Genomic DNA, 20,631 nt, shown 5'->3' on the forward strand with positions numbered 1-20,631 from the left:
TGAATACCTGCTTGTTTTGCAAAGATCCTCCATACGGCAGCCATTTTCGGTGCCTGTAAAGCGAGGAATCCGTCCCTAGAAAACAGCGGGGGGCCATTTTGAAAGCCGGCGGCCATTTTGAATCTGCCAATCATCTGTTCAAAAAACATAGTTTTGCAAAGAATCGGTTCCGGAAGCAGGGAACCAATCATCGCAAAGTGAAAAAAAAAACCATTTAAAACATCAAGCAATCGCAAAAACCTCATCGTTAAGCGATTTCCTTGTTAAGCGAGGCAATCGTTAAGTGGGGCACGACTGTACAAAACAGTAAACCAATGGTCTGGTTTCTTATGATTCATATTTATGATTCCTATTGGCCTTTATCCCAATTTCATGTGATTTTCCTCCAACCCATGTTATCGCCTCACCAGCCCTTTGAGGTGGAGGTAGACTAAACAAGTGTAACGGCCTAAGGTTTGCCCCATGAACTTCATAGCCCCGTGGGGATTTGAACCCAGATCTCCTGAGTCCTAGCCCAACACTCTGATCACTGCACTGTGCTCAGGATTTAGTTACAAGCAAATTCTTTCTTGCAGGTCAAGGTGTGTAGCTCTGGGGTAGAGGATGCATCCTACACCCAGAAAACCACAGGTGTAAATCCCCACCCATTCCAGAGAAAGGCTCCCACTGGAAGTCCAGGAAAGTTCCTACCCATCAACGTAAACCTGTGTTGCTCGGCGGGTGCCCTCCAGATATGTTGGGATAAAACTCCCCACAAATCCTTGGAAAGGAAGGGTTATAATAGATTTCCTGCTGGGTAGGGGCTTTGAATGTTTTTTTTTCCTGGCCCTGGACTCTAGTCTCTGCTCTCCCCCCCTCCCCACCACAATGGAGCATGGACAGAGAGGAATCATCCATCCGTGTGCAAACAATTTTTTTTAACAAGATAAAAGCTGAAATGTCTGTAAAATGTCAGAAAGATTGGTGTTGCCATAAAAGACCAGGAGTTCTTTCCCATACCGAGCAGGACAAGGAGACCCTGAGCTTCCTTACCAGGTCATGAGTCCAGAAGCAGTTTTCCTGTCAAACTTTGGGTTTCATCATCTTATTCCAGCCCTTCTAGACACTCACGGTGCCCGGGGGGGGATTTCACTGTGGCATGAACTCCCAGCCGATTTGAGTCTCCGCGGTGCGGGGATTTTTGCTAACGTTCTCCCCTGCATCTCTTGGGCGTTGCTTCCCTCGGCAGTTGCATCAAAGCCAGATGGAGCTTCAGGAGGTGAGGCTGTCATACCGGCAGCTGCAGGTCAAGGTGGAGGAACTCAGCGAAGAGCGGAGCCTCCAGCATTTCAACTCCACCAGCACGTCCTTGCTGTCCGAGATCGAGCAGAGCATGGAAGCCGAGGAGCTGGAGCAAGAGAGAGAGCAGGTACCTCAAAACCCCGGGCTCTAGCAGGACTGGGTGCAGCGTGGATGGTGTTGGCATGAGGTTGAGGGTTATGGGTCAGCAGCAGTCCTGGAGGTGGGCAAGCTTGGTGGTTGCCAAAGGGGCTAAGCTGAGCTTGATGGCTGCAGTTTCTGAATGGGCTGTCTGCACTGAGCTAGGAGGTACTACCTTCTTTTTTTAAAAAAAGGGGAGAAAAAAGAACTGCAGGTTGTTTAAGAACCAGCATGATATAGTGGGTACAGTGTTGGACTTGGGTGTAGCGTTGGACCTGGGTTTGGCTTGACCGTGGAAACTCACTTGTATGGGGGTGAACAATGGTAAACCACTCCTGGAACATCTCCCGTACACTTCTGTCTTGAATTGCACAGGACTGAACAGCACAGTTTTAGGAATACAGTGGTGCCTCGCTTAACGACGTTAATTTGTTCCAGCGAAATCGCTGTAAAGCAAAAACATAAAGCGAAATAAAAAGCCCATTGAAATGCATTAAAAACCTTTCAGTGCATTCCAATGGACTGAAAAACTCATCGTCCAGCAAAAATCCTTCATAGGGGTGGCCATTTTTGGTGCCTGTAGAGCAAGGAATCCGTCCAAAAACACAGCGGGGAGCCATTTTGAGCACCCGGCGGCCATTTTGAAAACCCGACAATCAGCTGTTTTGATTGTCGTAATGCAAAGAATTGATTCCCGAAGCAGGGAACCGATCTTCGCAAAGCGGAAAAAAAACACCATTTAAAACATTGTTGTGAAGCGGATTCGTCGTTATATGGGGTAATCATTAAGCGGTTCACGACTGTACCTGGATTTTTTTTCCGTCAGTCAGTAAATATACCACTAAATATACTAATAAGACAGATATTCAATAAATCCTGTGCCCCTGGCCACTCAGAACCCCATGATATTCTTTAAATTAGCTTTGAAGCACCCTTTTTTTGGCTTCTAAAACAGCCTTTCAATATACATAGCCATTAAAACTTGGAACCAATGACAGCCTCCCACCAAATGGTCTAAACTTTCCTTTTTCATGAGAGCACTTGTGTGCTGTCAAGTCGATTGTGACTCATGGCAACTTGTTCCAGAGCTTCCAATAAAAGGTTTGCCGTTCACATTTTCTGGGGGTGCTTTAGAACTGTGCAGCTTGCCCAAGGCCACACACAGCCTGACCCTTCTCGTACAGAGCACCGTGCTGAATTGAATCCTCCTGACCTCTGGCTCCACGGCCAGGTATCCAACACACTGAGATATCCAGGCAGCTTAACCTCCCTTAATGTCCTTTAAATTTTTGCAACCTGTTTCAAGTATGTATATTTATTTCTTTTTGTATAAATCTGCATTTTAATTATTTCTGCTTTCCCCATTTCTTCTGTTGCCAGTTAGAGGGCTAGGATCCATGCAGGACCTACTCCCGTGCAGGAAAAATCCCATGCAGCTGGGACTGGGTCACAGACAGAGCTGGGATAGCCCAATCTAAATGTGAGAGACATGTTCCCCTGCTCCAGTCACAAGCCGCCTCTGTAGGCAGTCACCCCTTTGACTTCTCCAGGCATCGCCAAAGCACTTCCGAATAAATCTTTGGAACTCATAACAACTAGAGTCTTGCTTTTTTAAAAGAGAGACCGAGAGGTGCAAGAAGCTAAATTATATAAAAATCATAAGGCTCCTATCTAGGTGACCAGTAAATACATTTGCTGCTAAGATAACGAATTGCACGTGATCAAACTGTGCAAAAAGGATCAGGTCAACACAGGTTCAGTGTGAAGATTAAGTCATTGATCTTCATAGAGGAAGGACACAACACAAACAGTAATGATCCTAATAATTGGAATGTTACCGATCTTGGATTCCAATCCTGGTGTTTGTAAGAGGCTCTTGCTGGAGCACCTTTCTCCCGTGTCATCTGCCCGACCCACCAGATCCTCCCAGGGCATGCTCCTCTGGGTTGCCACTCTAAAGGAGGCCCTTTCTACTGGGGGCCAAGCCTTCTTCACGGGGGCACCGACTGCCGGTGGAACTATGCCTGACCCTCTGCCTGCTAACCTTTAGGAGGCAGCTCAAAACCCTGCTGTTTAGGGAGACCTTCCACAATGACGCTGCTCGATGTCACTCCTCTTACCCTGCTCTCGTAGAGCTGGAAGGTGGGTGGTGCTGCAGGTTGAACTGCGGGGTCCACCGGGCGGTCGATCGAAATGTGGTTCATTCAACACCACACAAGGGGTGAGCTCCTGTTGCTTGTCCCAGCTCTCGCCAACCTAGCCATTCCAAAGCCTGCAAATGGGAGTACTGTAGATTTTAATGCATTCCAATGGGGAATTGGGTTTCGCAAGACGATGTTTTCGCAAGACAGTGATTTCCATGGAACGAATTAAACTTGTCTTGCGAGGCACCACTATAGATGAAGAGGTACCACCGCAGTGGGAAGGGAACAGCATCCTTGCACTAACAGGGTGGTCTATAAATCAACTTCAAATCAATCAGTCGATCAATCAGGGTTTCGCGTGGATCTCCGTGGGCTTCTGTGCTTGAAAGCAATGATGGTCCTTTGCCGAACAGCCAGCGTCCTCTCTCTCTCTCGCCGCAGCTACGGCTCCAGCTTTGGGAAGCCTATTGCCAGGTCCGATACTTGTGCACCCACCTCAGAGGGAACGACAGCGCCGACTCGGCGGTCTCCACCGACTCCTCCATGGACGAGTCTTCGGAAACCTCCTCGGCCAAAGACGTGCCCGCTGGGAGCCTGCGGGCCGCGCTCAGCGAGCTTAAGAGGCTGATACAGAGCGTTATAGATGGCACAGACTCCCCGGTAAGAGGAAGGGGATGTGCTGCCGGCTGGATCCCCCACTTTTAATCTGTTTAATTTAGGAGACCACAAAAGGCGGGTTGTGTCCCCCCCACCCCACCATGGTGTGTCTGAACTCTCTCTAGTGTTCCTTAATCTCTTGTTTTAGTAACAGAGGGTTCTTTTAACGCATAGCAAAGAGGTCGTGAACAAAGATCCCTTTGTGTTACCAGCAAAGGGCTTTTAGAACTTTCAGAAAATGTTCTTTTTCGCTCTTAGCTAATAACTGTTTAAACTCTTGTCTTCACTGTATGCCCTTCGGCTTGACACCCTTTTCGGGCTATCCTACCTCGCAGTGGTGTAGGGTAGATAAAATGGAAGGAGAACTTTATATGTCACCTTGAGCTCATGGAAGGGAAGGCAGAATGACGAGGAGGAGGATCATCACAATCATTTAATCTCTTATTAACTTGCCCACTCCGACTGAATTTTAAACTGCAGGATTCCTCTGGGCACAGACTCCTCACCTTCCTGTCTCTGCCTTTTTGGGTGTTTTTTTGTTGCTCTGCAAAATGTCCTATTATGTAAAAAAAAATAATACACTGAAAAGCATTCTAGAAAAAAAGGGTTAGAAAAATAAAATACCAAAGAATCTCCACCTGCATTGCATCTCAAGAGAAAGCAGAACAAAATGTCTCTTTTCTTTACTGCTTCCCAGAGCTTACGAAGAAGTGATGATGATGCCTTAGAAGAACAGATCAAGCAGACCAGCGAAGATTCAAGGGCCCTGCGGGAGCTGATGGAGGGGGAAAGGGGGAAACTGAGGCAGAGCCTGGAGGAGCTGCAGCAACTCCACAGCCAGGTAAGCGGGCGGTCCCTTGGCCAATTCCCAACCTTTTCAGGTGAGGGAGGTGACTTAAAGCAAGATAAACGCTGTGACCTTTTGAGCAGTTCATCCGATACCTTCTTCTTGCTATTGTTGACTTTGCTGATTGAATTCTGTAGTGATTAAGAACCACTCTAGAAACAAAAAGGAGAGAGAGAGAGAGAGAGAGAAACTGACTTCCAGTTTATCCACCCAGGAAATCCTCTTAAAGATTTCTGTAGCAGGAACTGGCTGTAACTGGCTTCCAGGATTGCAGGTTCTTGATTAACGTGGAGCAAGGAGAGGAAACAGGAAATAATTTTAGAGAAAGAAGGAAGAATACCTAGGAGTACCAATCTGCTTTTTCATCTAGAAAAGACAAAAGAGTGAAAAGATGCTTGAGCTTGGCTATCTGCCTATTGCCTCTGCACGGGTTTGGATCACGTTCTACATGCTTTAGTGCCCTTATTTTCCAACCGTAGTGGAAAAGAAGAAGATGAGCAGGAGGAGGTTGCTCCTCCTTTTCACTTTTTCTTTGATTGGTCTCGTCAGAGTGGGCAGGGGAGATGGGAAGGAACCTCAGACCCTTGGTCCATGTCATCCCGTATGTTGACACAGACTGGCAGCCAGGAAAGCCATGATCTCGGGCAGGATTCATTTGCTAGCCCGATCCAAAGAAGCCAGGAATCAAACCTTCTGCAGGTAGAGCAGGTCCTCTCCCACTGAGCTACCTTGGAAATAACTACCCATAGGTAACAATCTGCTTCTGATTAATTCCTTTTTGCAACACCAAGAACATAGTTCAGTTACATCATAATTCTAGCTTCATGAGGCATTAATTCCTTTTCCTCTGTATCTAACTTTTAGTTACTTTTGCTGTTACCAATACAGTGGTGCCTCGTTTGATGACAATAATGCGTTCCATTCAAATCGCTGTTAAGCGAAATCGTCGTCAAGCGAAAGTAAAAAACCCATTGAAATGCATTGAAAACCAGTCAATGCATTCCAGTGGGTGAAATACCTCATAGTGCAGCGAAGATCCTCCATAGGGCAGCCATTTTCCGATGCCTGTAAAGTGAAGAATCCGTCCTGAACACAGTGGGGAGCCATTTTGAAAACCCGATGATCAGCTGTTTTTGATCGTTGTTAAGTGAAAAATCGATTCCCGAAGCAGGTAACCTATTGTCGTCAAGCGGATTTTCCCCATTTAAATATTGTTTTGCGATTTCAATAGCGATTGCAAAAAACTCATCGTAAAGTGGATTCATCGTGGAGCGGGCTAATCATCAAGCAGGGCACCACTGTATATGGTTTCCGAAACGGTAGGGCACTCAAGTGGATGGTTTGAGTGGTGGCTTCTGTTGTGTTGCTGCCTTGAAGTCTGTTGTGAAACAACACTCACAGGGGTTTGGATAGGAGGTGAGACTGTTTTATATCACAGGCTAGCCCTTTAATATTCAGACGGTGGGGTTTTCTTTAAACAAATTAGCTAGCAATGATTTTAATTACTCCTGAGATACGCTGGAGTTATTTTAAAAACTTTATCATGGCAGCTAGTTATTTTTCCTGCACTGTGGGATGATAACTTTAACTAATTACTTTTAAAAGTCATTTCCCAAGCCCTGGTTGCAGTCTTCTGGAAGTGAACAGGTAGCAGTCACGACAATTGTCAATTTGCGTTCAGAACGCTGTCCTCTCGAGGTTCTTCCGACTATCCTCCTGCACGAAGTCTCCTGCTACAGTGTGGATGCCGAAGGTCCCTCCCTAGCTGTGTCAATCCTTTTCCTTATCTTCTGAGAGGTGAGCCCGGTTGCTCTGAGATCTGTGCCCTCGGAGTTTTGATTATTTCTTTGCCCCGGTTCTTCTGACCAGGTGACGCTGCTGAGCGTGGAAATGACTTCCCTGAAAGAAGAGAGAGATAAACTCCGAGGGTCGGTGGATGATAAAGATGTGAACGAGCAACTCTTGAAGGCTATCAGGGACCGGGACGATGCAATTGCCAAGTAAGCTTCACCGCATTTAAAGACTCCGAGTCATTTTGGACGTATGGAAAGATGAGCGGAGGTGTAACACTTTTGCCTGTAAGGAGAAGTCCAGTAAAGTCCGGGGGCCTAAATTGAATTGCTATTCCTAAACCAGAAGAGATCCACTTAATTAAATCAACGCTTGCACAAAGTCCACTGATTACATGGTTCTCCTCTGAATGAGACTAGCACCCGGATTTAGCCGAAAACCAGGAGCCAAAATTAGCACAATACACTGCACTATAGAGTTTGCAGTGGGGAGCAGTGTATGTATCTTTGTGTGTGTAGTTTATTTATTTATTTATTTATTTATTTATTTATTTATTTATTTATTTATACCCCGCCTATCTGGTCTACTCGACCACTCTAGACGGCTTCCCGTATAGGATAAAACCATAAAAACACAGGAACATTCCATAATCATTTGATACAGTTACAATAAAATAGAGTGAGATTAAAACAAGAAGGAATAGAAAAGAAATCAGGTATTGACTAGAGGGAAGGCCTGGATGTACAACCATGTTTTTAATTGGGTTTTAAAGATTCCCAGCGTAGGGGCCACACGAATCTCTGAAGGTATATTATAAATCAATACAGAACGGCCAACAAAAAGCCCCAGACCAATGCAGTGGTTGAAATATGCTCCTTGAAATAACTGGCCAGAATCCTTTCAATTAGTTAGGCTAGTGTAGGTACAGTTGTGTAAGTTGGTGCAGCAAATTGCCAATAATTGACGAGTCACCTCCTCCCATGACTGGAATGCAGCAATGGATAGAAGTGGGGGCTTTTAAACAAACATCATTGGCTCTTGCACTCTACGCCGTGGCCTTTACGGTGGGCGACCATGTTTTAATTAAATGAAACTTGTGTATGAAACTGTTTAGGAAATTAAGGGGCAAGTCTAGCTGTTAAGTCTCGGCTAAACACGACCCATTAAATCAAAGAGTTTCACAAGCACTGAGTAAGCAGTGTTCCATTGATTCAACAGGTCTAGCGTAGCAACTGGATTCATGCCTACATCCCAGGTGCTGAGGAGGTTAGGCTGACCCACCTCTCTGTCATCCCTTAATAAGCAAAACCCCAAAAAGCCACTTCGAATGGGAAGGTGATTTCTTACAAAATTGATGCATTTAAAAAAACTTTTTTTAAAGCTCTGCTGTGTTCTCATGTTATAATTTCGATCACTGACTCCAGCCCTTGTCAAAGAAAATCACACTTCCAACCTCTGGCTCCACAGAGGTTTGTTCTATCTATCTATCTATCTATCTATCTATCTATCTATCTATCTATCTATCTATCTATCTATCTATCTATCTATCTATCTATCTATCTATCTATCTATCTATCTATCTATCTATCTATCTATCTATCTATCTATCTATCTATCTATCTATCTATCTATCTATCTATCTATCTATCTATCTATCTATCTACCTACCTACCTACCTACCTACCTACCTACCTACCTACCTACCTACCTACCTACCTACCTACCTACCTACCTACCTACCTACCTACCTACCTACCTACCTACCTACCTACCTACCTACCTACCTACCTACCTACCTGTCTATCATCTATCCATCCATCCATCCATCCATCCGACTTGTATACCGCCTGCACTCTGCAAGAGTCTCCGGGCGGCTTCCAACATTAATTAAAACAGTTCAGTTAAAAACAGACACTAAAAACCAATACAGCCACATCCACTCTACAAAAAGCAAAAATAAAAGCAAAAACAATCTACAAAAACAATCTAGATCCATGACATTAACTAAAATTAAAAACTTAAATTTAAAAAACTTCCAGAACAGGAAGGTTTTAACCTGGCGCCGAAATGTCAGAGATCTAGCTGTATCTGTTTTTTAAAAAACCTTTTTTGTGAGTGACCTTGAATTCCATTTTGGGAGGGAAAGGTAGGATATAAGTTAAAGAGATAAATGAACAAATAAAAGTGAGAGAGAGAGAGAGAGAGAGATATGGACGGACACACAGACAGCTAGATAAATCTATTTGTCCGGCATCTAATTTGCAACCCTGGGCTAACAACACTGGCTCAGCAGTGTGAAAGAAAAGACGAAGGGAGCGTTTCGGTACTGCCTTTGTGCAGCTCCCTCAGAAGCCCTCCAGCCGATCTTCTGCCCGCCCCTGGGTGTGAGCAGCCCAAAGCATTTTGCTGCCTGAAGCGGAGCAGCCGTTGACACGCGACTCGAATCAAGGCGTACGCTCCCCAAAACCAGCCAGGTGGTTTTGGCACACGAGGAAGGAGATCCTGCCCTCCCATCCTCGTGCCCAGACCTGGCAGCGAAAACTCAGCTGCAATCCAGCCGAATCACTAAAATATTTCTCCTCCATCATGATGCCCAAAGCGTGAAGCCTAAGGTGGTGGAACAGAATGGCCAGCCCGATCCAACCATTGCCTCCTCTACCCAGAAGGACCGAGCGCATCCCAGTTTCTAGAAAGAGCCATTCTAACACTGCCATCTGCTGGCAGAAGGAGGGAAGGCCCGCTCGGCTGCCAAGTCTTCCCAAGTCGAAAAGCCGAGCTGATATTTTAGTATGTGTGTGGGTTACTAGCTCTCTCCTGTATCCATGGAAACCAGCTACCTTTCTTGGGATGCACAAGTCATTAATGTTCAGTAGTCATTCATTGTTGGGGGATTTATTTATTTATTTGTTTGTTTCATCCTTTTACTTCTTCTTTTTTTTTTTAGCAATGCAAGTATATTTGAAGGACTTTGTTCTAACAGGCTTTCTCTGGAAATACAGAGGTACGCCAAAATCCTGTTGCATACTTTAGTCAACTGCACTAAAGTAGGCCCCTTGGCCCCTTCACGGATTGCTGCCTTGTTGTGGAGAAGGGGCTTGAGTAACTCAGAGAAGCTATGGGCTATGCCGTGCAGGGACACCCAAGACAGACAGGTCATAGTGGAGAGTTCTGATTCAACGCAATCCACCTGGAGCAGGAATTGGCAATGCCACTCCAGTATCTTTGCCAAGAAAACCCCATAGACAGAAACAAAAGGCTAAAAGATATGATGCTGGAAGATGGGACTCTCAGGTCGGAAGGCGTCCAACATGCTACTGAGGAAGAGCAGAGGACAAGTACAAGTAGCTCCAAAGCTAATGAAGTGGTTGGGCCAAAGCCGAAAGGACGCTGAGCTGCAGATGCGCCTGGAAGTGAAAGGAAAGTCCGATGCTGCAAAGAAGAATACTGCATAGGAACCTGGAATGTAAGATCTATGAACCTTGGGAAGCTGGAGGTGGTCAAACAGGAGATGGCAAGAATGAACATTGACATCCTGGGCGTCAGTGAACTAAAATGGATGGGAATGGGCAAATTCAATTCAGATGATTACCATATCTACTACTGTGGGCAAGTATTGTCTCCCTGCTTATTTAATTTATATGCAGAATACATCATGCAAAAGGCAGGACTGAAGGAATACCAAACCAGAATTAAGATTGCCAGGAGAAATATCAACAACCTCAGATATGTGGATGATACCACTCTGATGGCAGAAAGTGAGGAGGAATTAAAGAACCTCTTAATGCAGGTGAAAGAGGAGAGTGCAAAAAATGGTCTGAAGCTCAACATCAAAAAAACTAAGATCATGGCCACTGCTCCCATCACCTCCTGGCAAATAGAAGGGGAAGAAATAAAGGCAGTGACAGATTTTGCTTTTTTGGGCTCCATGATCATTACAGATGGTGACAGCAGCCATGAAATTAAAAGACACCTGCTTCTTGGAAGGAAAGCGATGACAAACCTTGACAGCATCTTAAAAAGTAGAGACATCACCTTGCCGACAAAGGTCTGCATAGTCAAAGCTATGGTTTTTCCTGTAGCGATGTATGGAAGTGAGAGCTGGACCATAAAGAAGGCTGACGATCGAACAATTGATGCTTTTGAATTTTGGTGCTGGAGGAGAATCTTGAGAGTCCCCTGGACTGCAAGGAGAACAAACCTATCCGTTCTGAAGGAAAGCAACCCTGAGTGCTCACTGAAACTGAGGCTCCAGTACTTTGGCCATCTCATGAGAAGAGAAGACTCCCTGGAAAAGATGCTGATGTTAGGAAAGTGTGAAGGCAAGAGGTGAAGAGGGATGACAGAGGACGAGATGGCTGGACAGTGTCATCGAAGCGACCAACATGAATTTGACCCAACTCCGGGAGGCAGTGGAAGACAGGAGGGCCTGGCATGCTGTGGTCCATGGGGTCACGAGGAGTTGGACACAACTTAATGACTGAACAACAACAGGCCTCTTGAATCAGTGGAATTTTAGTGAGTCACCACCTCTATAGAGCCCATTGATTCATATGAGCCCACTCTAATTGCAACATACTATGCTCAAGTAAGTCTCATTTGAATCAATGGGCCTAAGAGTTTGAATCAATAAGACTAATGGAGGAATTGACTCATCAATTTATTTATTTATTGCATTTGTGTATCACCCGTCTAGTGGCCAGCCTACCACTCTGGAAGGCTTACAAAAATAACACCACCCAATCCCAAACCCCAGCAAACAAAACAATCACAAAAGCACCTCCCCCAGGAAAAAAAAAACCCGGTGATGACAGCAGCCAAAATTAACAATTAAGCACATGGCATAAACGAATATGTATCACCATCAAGAAGACCCGGTTCCTAGTCATAGATTTCTGGACCTCCCTCCGGATGGCCACTCTCAACGTGATAGCCCACAGGTGGCATAGATCTCAGGGAAAGGCGCTCTGACAAGTAACGAGGTCCCAAACGGTTACGGGCCTTATATGTCAATATTAAAACCTCGAATCTGGCACGGAAGCATACAGGCAGCCAGTGCAAGCAAGTCAGAACTGGGGAAATGTGATCGTATCTCAAGGTGCCCGAAACTAGCCTGGCCCTAGCATTTTGCACCTGTTGCCGCTCACCAAATCCCCATCAGTTCAATGGGCCTGCTCTAGTGAACTTAACTAATCTGAGCAACAGGATTTGGGCCATAGAATTGTAGACTCGTAGAACTGTAACGCTGGAAGGGACCTGAAGGGAAGCGGGAAGTCCATAGTTGAAGCATCCTTGTCAGGTGGCCCACTATGGTCTATTTGAAAAACCTTCAACGGTGAAGAAGGAATCCATCCAACCCTGGAGTCTTTCTCGTTTCCTAGCATGGAGCCCTTCCAAGTTGTCTTTCGAGACACTCCCCACGATCCCTATGTAGCATTGCAGTGGTCCCTTTCTGGAAGATGTCATGTTGTGGAAAGCTAGAGTAATGTTATTGCTTTACTAGCCAGTGTGGCGAAGGGACTGTCGTTTAGTTTAGATTACCGTATTTTTCCATGTATAAGACTATACTTTTGTCTAAAATTCTTAAGACTAAAATTGAGGGTCGTCTTATACACGGAAGCAAGCTGAGGAGAGAACAAAAACAAGTGGAGGGTAAAGCAGGGATCAAAGCGATCCTGCAGCGCTTTGATCCCTTTCCACCCTACACTTGCTCAGCCCCACTTAGATTTCTTAATTTTGGATTAGAAAAGTGTGTGTGGGGGTCTTATACAAGGAGGTGTCTTATACACAGAAAAATAGGGTAATCCCTGGAAGACCTGGGTTCAAATCCCTGTTCTGCTGTGAAACTAGGCAGTTTTATGACACTCTCGCTCTTGTGGTGTGATCTGCTTCACAGGGTTGTTGTGAATTCAAAACGAGGAAGAGGAGACCCTCGGTGTAAATAAATAAAGCTCTTCCTCACATTGCAGCCAACTCATTTTGCTAGTTGCCAATAAGAATGATGTATTTTGAGTATCATTGGACAGAGTGAAATGGAAGGATGGCAAAGTGTGGCTTATTTGAATTTGTATTATTGGGTTCTAGTACTAAAAGCAGAAAAACAACACCTGCAAGGCTCAGCTCTGTCCAGCCTATTTGAATGTGATGGTTAAAATCAACCAGTGGCCCCTTACCTTTTTATCAGGCTTTGTTGGGCAGAAGCTTCTTTGTAAGCCAGTTTGTCATTAACCTTACCTACTTACACCTTGCAGGCTTTATCTTGTATGCATTATCAAAATTTATTTTACCTGTCATGTTTTGGAAGGTTCGTGTGGGCGTAATATTTTATAAAACTGTTACCCTCTTGGATAATCCCATTGGTGGCCCAGGGTGGTTAGGAAGCTGCAGGGCGAGCAATGCAGAGAAAAAGTGGCTGTTCTAATTAGGCCTGCTTGGCTTGGCTTTTTCAGGAAGAACGCTGTTGAAATGGAACTAGCCAAATGCAAGATCGATATGATGTCATTGAATAGCCAGCTGTTGGACGCGATCCAGCAGAAGCTGAATCTTTCTCAGCAGCTAGAGGCGTGGCAGGTAAGAGGGTGGGAAGGGCTTGTGGAAACCATGAGAAAAACCACTTGTGTCTGTTCCAGCAATAGGAGAAACACTCTTGCCACGGTGGGGTCGGTGCTACAAGTCCCAGAATCCCCAGCCACCAGGCGAGTGAGTGGCCATGCGGGTGGGGGGTCCTGTTTCTGGGAATTTTAGTCCGAAAAGTAGATTTTTCAAAGCCCTGCTCTGTACTGACAAAAGCATGCCCTGCTGTAGCAAAACTGCTTGGGAAGGATTTGGGGTGTTCTTTTAAATATTGGGGGATGTGGGTGGTGCTGCGGGTTAAACCACAGAAGCCTCTGTGCTGGAAGGTCAGAAGACCAGCCGTCATAAGATCGAATCCAGGCGATGGAGGGAGCTCCCGTCGCTTATCCCAGCTCCTGCCAACCTAGCCGTTCGAAGCATGTAAAAATGCGAGTAGATAAATAGGGACCACTTCGGTGGGAAGGTAATGGCGTTCCGTGTCTAGTTGCGCTGGCCACGTGACCACAGAAACTGTCTATGGACAAATGCTGGCTCTGTGGCTTGGAGACTGGGATGAGCACTGCCCCCTAGAGTATTTATTTGTTAATACCACCCATAGGGGAAAAAAAACACCAAGCATTTAACCATTGCAGCGTAGGAGCAGTTGTGTTTTTTTTCTAAACTAAAACCTCAGCATTCAGGTTTTAATTGCAGTATTGGCACTTTGAAATAAATAAGTTTATTTTGTGTTGTAATTTGGGCACTCGGGCTCAAAAAGGTTCACCATCACTGCACTATACTGTAGTTCTGGTCACTTTTTCTTTAGAAATATATATTTCTAGGATTTTTCTTTTAATAGTTTTGATCGTTTTCAAACCCTGGATAAGTGAATCAGTGGATACCGATTCCGCGGATAAGAGGGTCCTACTGTATTTCTTCTAAAAATAGGCTTAGTGTATCATCTATTTTGACCCTTTCCTAAGTCTGAATTCTGAGCTGTCCTTCCAATACTCAGCAGAAACCTCTCTTGTGTTTGACCTTTACTCCTGTTTTTCAATTTCTCCGTGTTCTCCTCTCTCTTTCTCTCTCTTCCCCCCCCCTTTCCTCTCTCTTGCTGCCAATGCCTCTAGTTTGCTTCCTCAGGGCTTTTTACTATCTGGCTCCTTTGGTTTCTGATCTAGTGGCCTTTCTCAGTTCCTGTAACAACAGCTTTAGTCGTACACCCCTCCTGCCTTTAAGGTGAGCTCCCACCCTCTTCTCTCCTTACCCACCGCATCCTCTCCCATTCCATCCGAGTTCAGTGTCACTCCGACGTCTTTCTCCGGGGAAAGGAATGCAAGCATCACACAGATCCATTCATCCCTTTTAGCGCTCTTTTGCAGTTGTGTTACATTTCTTTTAAAAAATTAGTACTTTTCTCGGTTCGCTTGCTTGTATGTTGGACGAGTATCTTTATTTTAACACATGACTTCATCTTCCATGCATGCACTTGTAATATTTTAGTGTTTTAGAATGCTGTCATGGAGCGCCATGGATACAGTGTGGCGCTCTTCTCTGCATGTAGAAGAACCCAGTCTCAACCATTGGTCTCTCTAGATGGGGCTAGGGTAGAATCCTGTCTAAGAGAGAGCCGGGGCCTTTCAGTGTCAACTGTACTGGGTAACATGGGACTCAAGTGGCTGATGCAGTAGAAATCCATTTTCTCCTCCTCCGGCTCTTTATACAACCATAGGATAGGATATTAGAACAGTCTCACGGTGCAGTGGTTAAACTGCAGTACTGCAGAGAAGACTCTGCTCACGGCTGGACTTTAATTCAGACAAGGTCAGTTGACTAAGCCTTCCATCTTTCCAAACTGAATGCCCAGCTTGCTGGGGATTGGAGAGGGCAATGTGTAGCCTCATAATGAAACGGTAAACCACTCGGAGAGAGCTATGGGACGGTATATAAGCAGCACGCTTTGCTTTTATTGATAGTTTTTAAGAGAAGCACCACAGTTCAATGCTAGAGTTCACAGAACGTTCCATGTTCTGTTTCTGGAATGACCCCTGACTGGGAGAGAGTGGAAGAAAGCTGCTGGTCACGGCAGAGACTACTGAGTTAGTCGTGACTAATGGTCTTGCTCGGTAGAACTTCCTCTTTTTTTAAATTAAATCTCTTGGATTCCGGTTAAGCCGAAGAGTATCTGATTTGCATAGAAATGTCCCCAGATCCTTTCAATGGTTGTGCCAACATCCTAACGTTAAATTCTCAAGGTGAGTTGACTCGTTGATCCTAAAATCCAGAGAACTTTAATTTGTTGGTTAATTATTTTATCATATTGCTAATGATATATTAGCAATACTATGCATTACTGAGAATTGATGATAATGACTGTAACAGGTTAATACAACAAGGAACATTAAAATAGTTTTGTCCTTTTAAGGATTAAGAGAACAATATTTTAACTTGTGGCTGAAAAACATAACAAATGAGACTAAGTAATTTTGAACAAATTATTTCAAATTTTCTGGAGGGTTTCCGTGCTCATTTTGTCCAGCCCCCCTGCTAATGCAAGAAATCTGCCACTGCAATGGAGTCTTCCAGTGGCTCCGGGTTTGTGGAGGTAATTGAGAGATCTATTTCTTGTAAAAAAAGTAACATTGCTTCTATTATTCATTGACTACTGAATGAGCAATTAAGATCCCTATGCTTTATAAAAGACCCGCTCCTAACAGTGAGAACGGGTTTGTTCATATGGATTGAAAAAAAAACTGCTGTTAAGTTTATTTTGTTTTGTTTCTTTTTCACTGGGGAACATGACCCCATAGAAACTCTGGTGTAGGAGGTTTCACTATTGTCAGACAATGTTGAGAAGTTTTTTTCCTACAGTGGAGCTGTATCTTATTTTCTCTTCAGCTGAGTACGAACAAAATCCTCTTGGTATAAAGTTAAGATGTATAAACCAGATCCAACGCCAGAAATATTTAATTTAAACAAATTGAAAGCTGCCAGTCCCTCCCTTTCATTTTGTGTGCCCCCCCCCGGGCTCTGTTTTCCCCTGGCATTTGGGAGCCTCAAGATGGGGAAGGGGGGAGGGAGTCTTTAATAGTGCAGAATCACCCCCCAGATTGCCGCCAGCAGTCCTCATCCTGGCCGTGGTGACCCGACAGTGATTTTTCGCCATTAAAGACTCCCCCCCCCCCCAATCCTGAGGCTCTCAAAGGCTTCTCCAGGGCAAAAGGGAACTCCAGGGAGCCTCCGAAGCTGAAGTGTATTTTGGAGCTATTTTTGAGGAGTCATATAGCCTTCAAAGGAGAATTTGTTTCTTGGGGAGTTTATTCTGCCCCAGTCGGCCGTTTTTGGGGTGCCGCAGAAAGGCAGCCGAACCGCGAACCTGCTAACTTGATGTTTGTGATTCGCAGAGCCAGGGACGGGAAGAGCCCCTGGGGGTCCTTTCTGCCTCACAGTTGCCCAAATAACCGGGTGGCTAGTGCGTGGCTAGAGGCAGACCTTGGCTTGTGAGGGTGGGCAGGGGTGGGCACCATCGGCTGGTCTGACTGTTGAGGCAAAATGCCTTCCTCCGACCCAGTGGGTTATGGGCTTGGCCTTTGTTCTGGATGCTTAGTTTTTTCAGTGTGTTTGTGTGTGCACGCATGGGGCAGGAGAAGCGTCTAGCGGTTGGCTCACAAACACATGTGAGTATCCGTGAGTGTAGGATTGACGTTCTCTTGGTTGGGGACAATGGGTGTTGGAGTCTAATACATGGCCACCCTATTCCTGGCATTGCCTATAGAATCCCACATGTGTGTTCTTCCAGTGGCAGCCCCAGTTTCAGAAGGCCGTTGGGCAGGATGCATTCAGTACAGTGGTGCCTCGCTAGACAATGATAATCCCTTCCACTGAAATCGCTGTTTAGCGAAATCATCGTCTAGCGAAAAGCATTTCCCCATTGGAATGCATTGAAACCTATTTAATGCGTTCCAGTGGGGAAGAATCGTCGTTGTCTAGCGAAGATCGGCCATAGGAAAGCCGCTTTGCGAACCGCCGATCAGCTGTTTAAATAGCTGTCTTGCTATTTAGATCAGTGGTTCTTAACCTTTTTGAAAGAAACGCCCCCTTGAGCCAATGAAGAAGTTACCATCGCCCCCCCTCCCTGCAGTGATGATATCTTTATGTATTTATTTATTTGTTTGTTTATTTATTTATTTATTTATTTATTTATTTATTTATTTATTTATTTAAGACACTTAAATCCAATGACCCCTGAAAACAAAATTAAATTCCAAGAAAATGAAATGCCCCCCAAAAAGTAACATTTAATGATTTAGTTGCAAGTGAATTTTAAGACGCAAGATGAAATATAAAAAGGGCATAAAAACAAATGCAGGAACTAAAAATTTCAAGACAAAAAGTCTGAAACTAAATGAAAATTGTAGGAAAATATATATTCATGCACACTGTAAAAAGGCTGCAGCCATCTTCACAGGTTTGGCTTGCTCCAGCACCCCCCTACCGCCCCCCTTCTGCTCCAGCGCCCCCACACCGCCCCTTTTCGTTCTACCGCCCCCCTGAAAAATGAAATCGCCCCCTGGGGGGCATTATTGCCCACGTTAAGAACTACTGATTTAGATCATAGATCTCGAAAACACCCGTTTTGCGAGTGCGGAGGGAGCTGTCAAAATTGTCGTCTAGCGAAAATCGCTTTGCAAAGCAGGGACCAAACATTGTCCAGCGAAATTCCCCCATAGGAACCACTGTTTTGCGAATCGCTATAGCGATCGCAAAAAGTCAATGTCTAGCAAAAAAAACGGTCATGCGGGGTAACTGTCTAGCGAGGCACCACTGTATATGTGTTTGGGGGGGGGGTGGGGGTGTCTTCCTTGGTTAATCCCACTACCTGGAGGGGGGGGAGAACAGATCTCCCATTTGGCCTTCCTTTTACCCCCTCTGCCTGATCACTGCAAGGTCACAGGCAGTAGGAAGAAAAAGAAAAGAGGTTTGAGGTGATTGTAAGGCCGGGGGGGGGGGGGGGGCGCAGACCTGATGCGATGATATCTGTCAATGCTCATCTCCCCCTTGTTGGAAGCCCTCAATCTGCCCGGCGTGTATGGGGGCGGCCGTTCATATCTTAGTTATGCAGGTGGCTAACGATTTGCATCTTTTGCTTTATTTGTTAACCTGATGGAAAAGGGTTGAGCAGATGGGTGACATTCAGCAAGGACCAAATATCCCACCAAGTTCCACTGGATCTTTTAGATAAAGATTTGGAGGAATAAAATACAATCCCCTGCCTTTTTTTCCCCTTTCCTTTTTTCCCCTTTCTTTCTTTCTTGGTATCCTGGCCAATGTGTAAGGGCACAAGCATCTTTTTAAAATGCACACCAATGCAGATGCTATTGCCACATGCAGATGAATGAGGTGTTACGTCTCTTCTGGGTCACATGTCCCGATGTGTGCAAGGATCCAGCAACGCCTCTGCATGATCTTCACATTCCCCCTAAAGACGGGATGCGGCTGCTTTCTGGCAGGCGATTTTGAATATCGAGGACGGGAAAAGATGCGTCTCCGGCAGGCCCTTTTCCAGAAGCAGTTCTTTCTCTCCCTTGGTCCTGTATAAAGGCACCCACACAGAGCCGAGCTGACCTTCGGCTTCATTTCTGTTGAGATGCACCAGTTATTCAGTATTCTGGGGCCGAACCTGCCCTCCTCCTTCCTTGGAACGTTCTTGAAAACTCAGTCGCGGTGCAGCCAAGGGGGACTCGTCGTGCAAGTGACGTCAGGCGGGGAACGGGCTCGGAATGTAAGATGAGGTGCCAGGGTTTGGCTTTCTGGATGTGTCCGTTTGCAGATGGTGGTGGTTTTATAGTAGGACTAGGGAGAGAGAGAGAGAGAGCGGTGTGCCCATTTGCATTTGATGGTTGTTCTTAGCAACCAAGCCCATATTGTGATAATCCATGCGTGGGTTTAAAATTCTTTTTTCCTCCTTGGCTTTACTAATCTCTGGTTGATATTGTGTGTGTGTGTTTTGCATTCTAGAATATTCACATTTTGCTTCCTTATTTGTTTATTTCAAATTAAACCCTGACTTTCTGGGTTTTCACATACCCACGCAGTGTGTGATCAGATAATATCAATATAAAATCTCGTCACCCACTGACGATGACGATGGTATTAAACAGTGAAAACAGGAACAGCAGATTAAAAGGGCCATGTCTCATCTTCCCAAAATGTGGACCAAATTAAGTTGACTTGTGCCCTCCCTTTATGATTTCTGAAAGTGGTTTGTGCTCAGGCTGCTAGAATACAAATTAGAATTCTCTCCACACACACACACACCCCGAGATCACAACATTTGAAGGGGTGAAACTGGAGTATAATTGCATACTGGTTCAGGTATTAATTCAGGAAATATTGCTTAGGTTGAGCCATATTAAAATGGAAACCAAACACATTTCTCCTACTTTCGTGTTAATTTCCTATGCAAGCAAAGTGATGCTCAAGATTTTACAACGAAGACTCATAAGGAGTGAGAAACGCGCAAAGTTTAAGGTGAATTCAGAAATGAAAGAGAATATACTGCCCTGTTTCCCCCCCCCAAATAAAACAGGATCTTATGTTAATTTTTGTTCCAAAAATGCATTAGGGCTTATTTTCAGGGAATGTTTTATTTTTGTCATGTACAACAATTGACATTTATTCAAAGACAATCCTGTCCCCTTCTTCTGGTTGCTGCACAAGGGTGCAGGGCGGGGTTTCACGTGACTGGGGCTTATTTTTGGAATAGGACATATTACGAGCTTTCTGAAAAATCATCCTAGGGCTTATTTTCAGGTTAGATCTTATTTTAGGGGAAACAGGGTATATATTGGTGACGGGCATGTACTGAAGAATTTTAGAAGGAAATTTACATTGCGCTTTAAATATGACAGCAAAGCCTTTGACGGTATGGATCATGGAAAGCTATAGATTGTTGTAGGGGAAATCAGCGTGGCACAATATTTGATCATCATGATGAATAGCTTATTCTCTAAATAAAAGGTTAGGACAGAATATGAAGAATCAGAATAGTTTTCAGTAAACTGTCTAGCCACCTAGAGTGGTCATTCGACTAGATAGGTGTGGTATAAATACAATAAATAAAAGAAATAAACAAAAACCAAAGATGTTAGGAAAGGGCGTATTTATTTCCATGCCTGTTCAATCTGTATGCTGGACAAGGAAGAAACCAAAGTAGTTAAAAGA

At 44.8% G+C, this 20,631-nt stretch overlaps 1 protein-coding gene across 3 annotated transcripts in view; it reads left to right on the forward strand.

The window, feature by feature from the left end:
- The window catches only part of BICDL1 (BICD family like cargo adaptor 1), a 93,284-nt gene that overhangs the window by 63,950 nt on the left and 8,703 nt on the right, over positions 1-20,631 (forward strand). The window contains exons 5-10 of one of the 3 annotated variants that reach the window (XR_013539171.1): positions 1,229-1,408; positions 4,005-4,223; positions 4,918-5,061; positions 6,937-7,067; positions 13,305-13,425; positions 14,538-14,646. Coding sequence is in view for 2 of the 3 variants with exons in the window: in XM_072983514.2 (XP_072839615.2) it covers positions 1,229-1,408; positions 4,005-4,223; positions 4,918-5,061; positions 6,937-7,067; positions 13,305-13,425 (795 nt within the window). In the remaining variant the exon portion in view is untranslated. The remainder of the gene's footprint in view (positions 1-1,228; positions 1,409-4,004; positions 4,224-4,917; positions 5,062-6,936; positions 7,068-13,304; positions 13,426-14,537; positions 14,647-20,631) is intronic. The other 2 variants (XM_072983514.2, XM_078381620.1) reach the window with 2 other exon arrangements.

Source organism: Pogona vitticeps, chromosome 14 (genome assembly GCF_051106095.1).
Source record: "Pogona vitticeps strain Pit_001003342236 chromosome 14, PviZW2.1, whole genome shotgun sequence".
Lineage (NCBI taxonomy): Eukaryota > Metazoa > Chordata > Lepidosauria > Squamata > Agamidae > Pogona > Pogona vitticeps.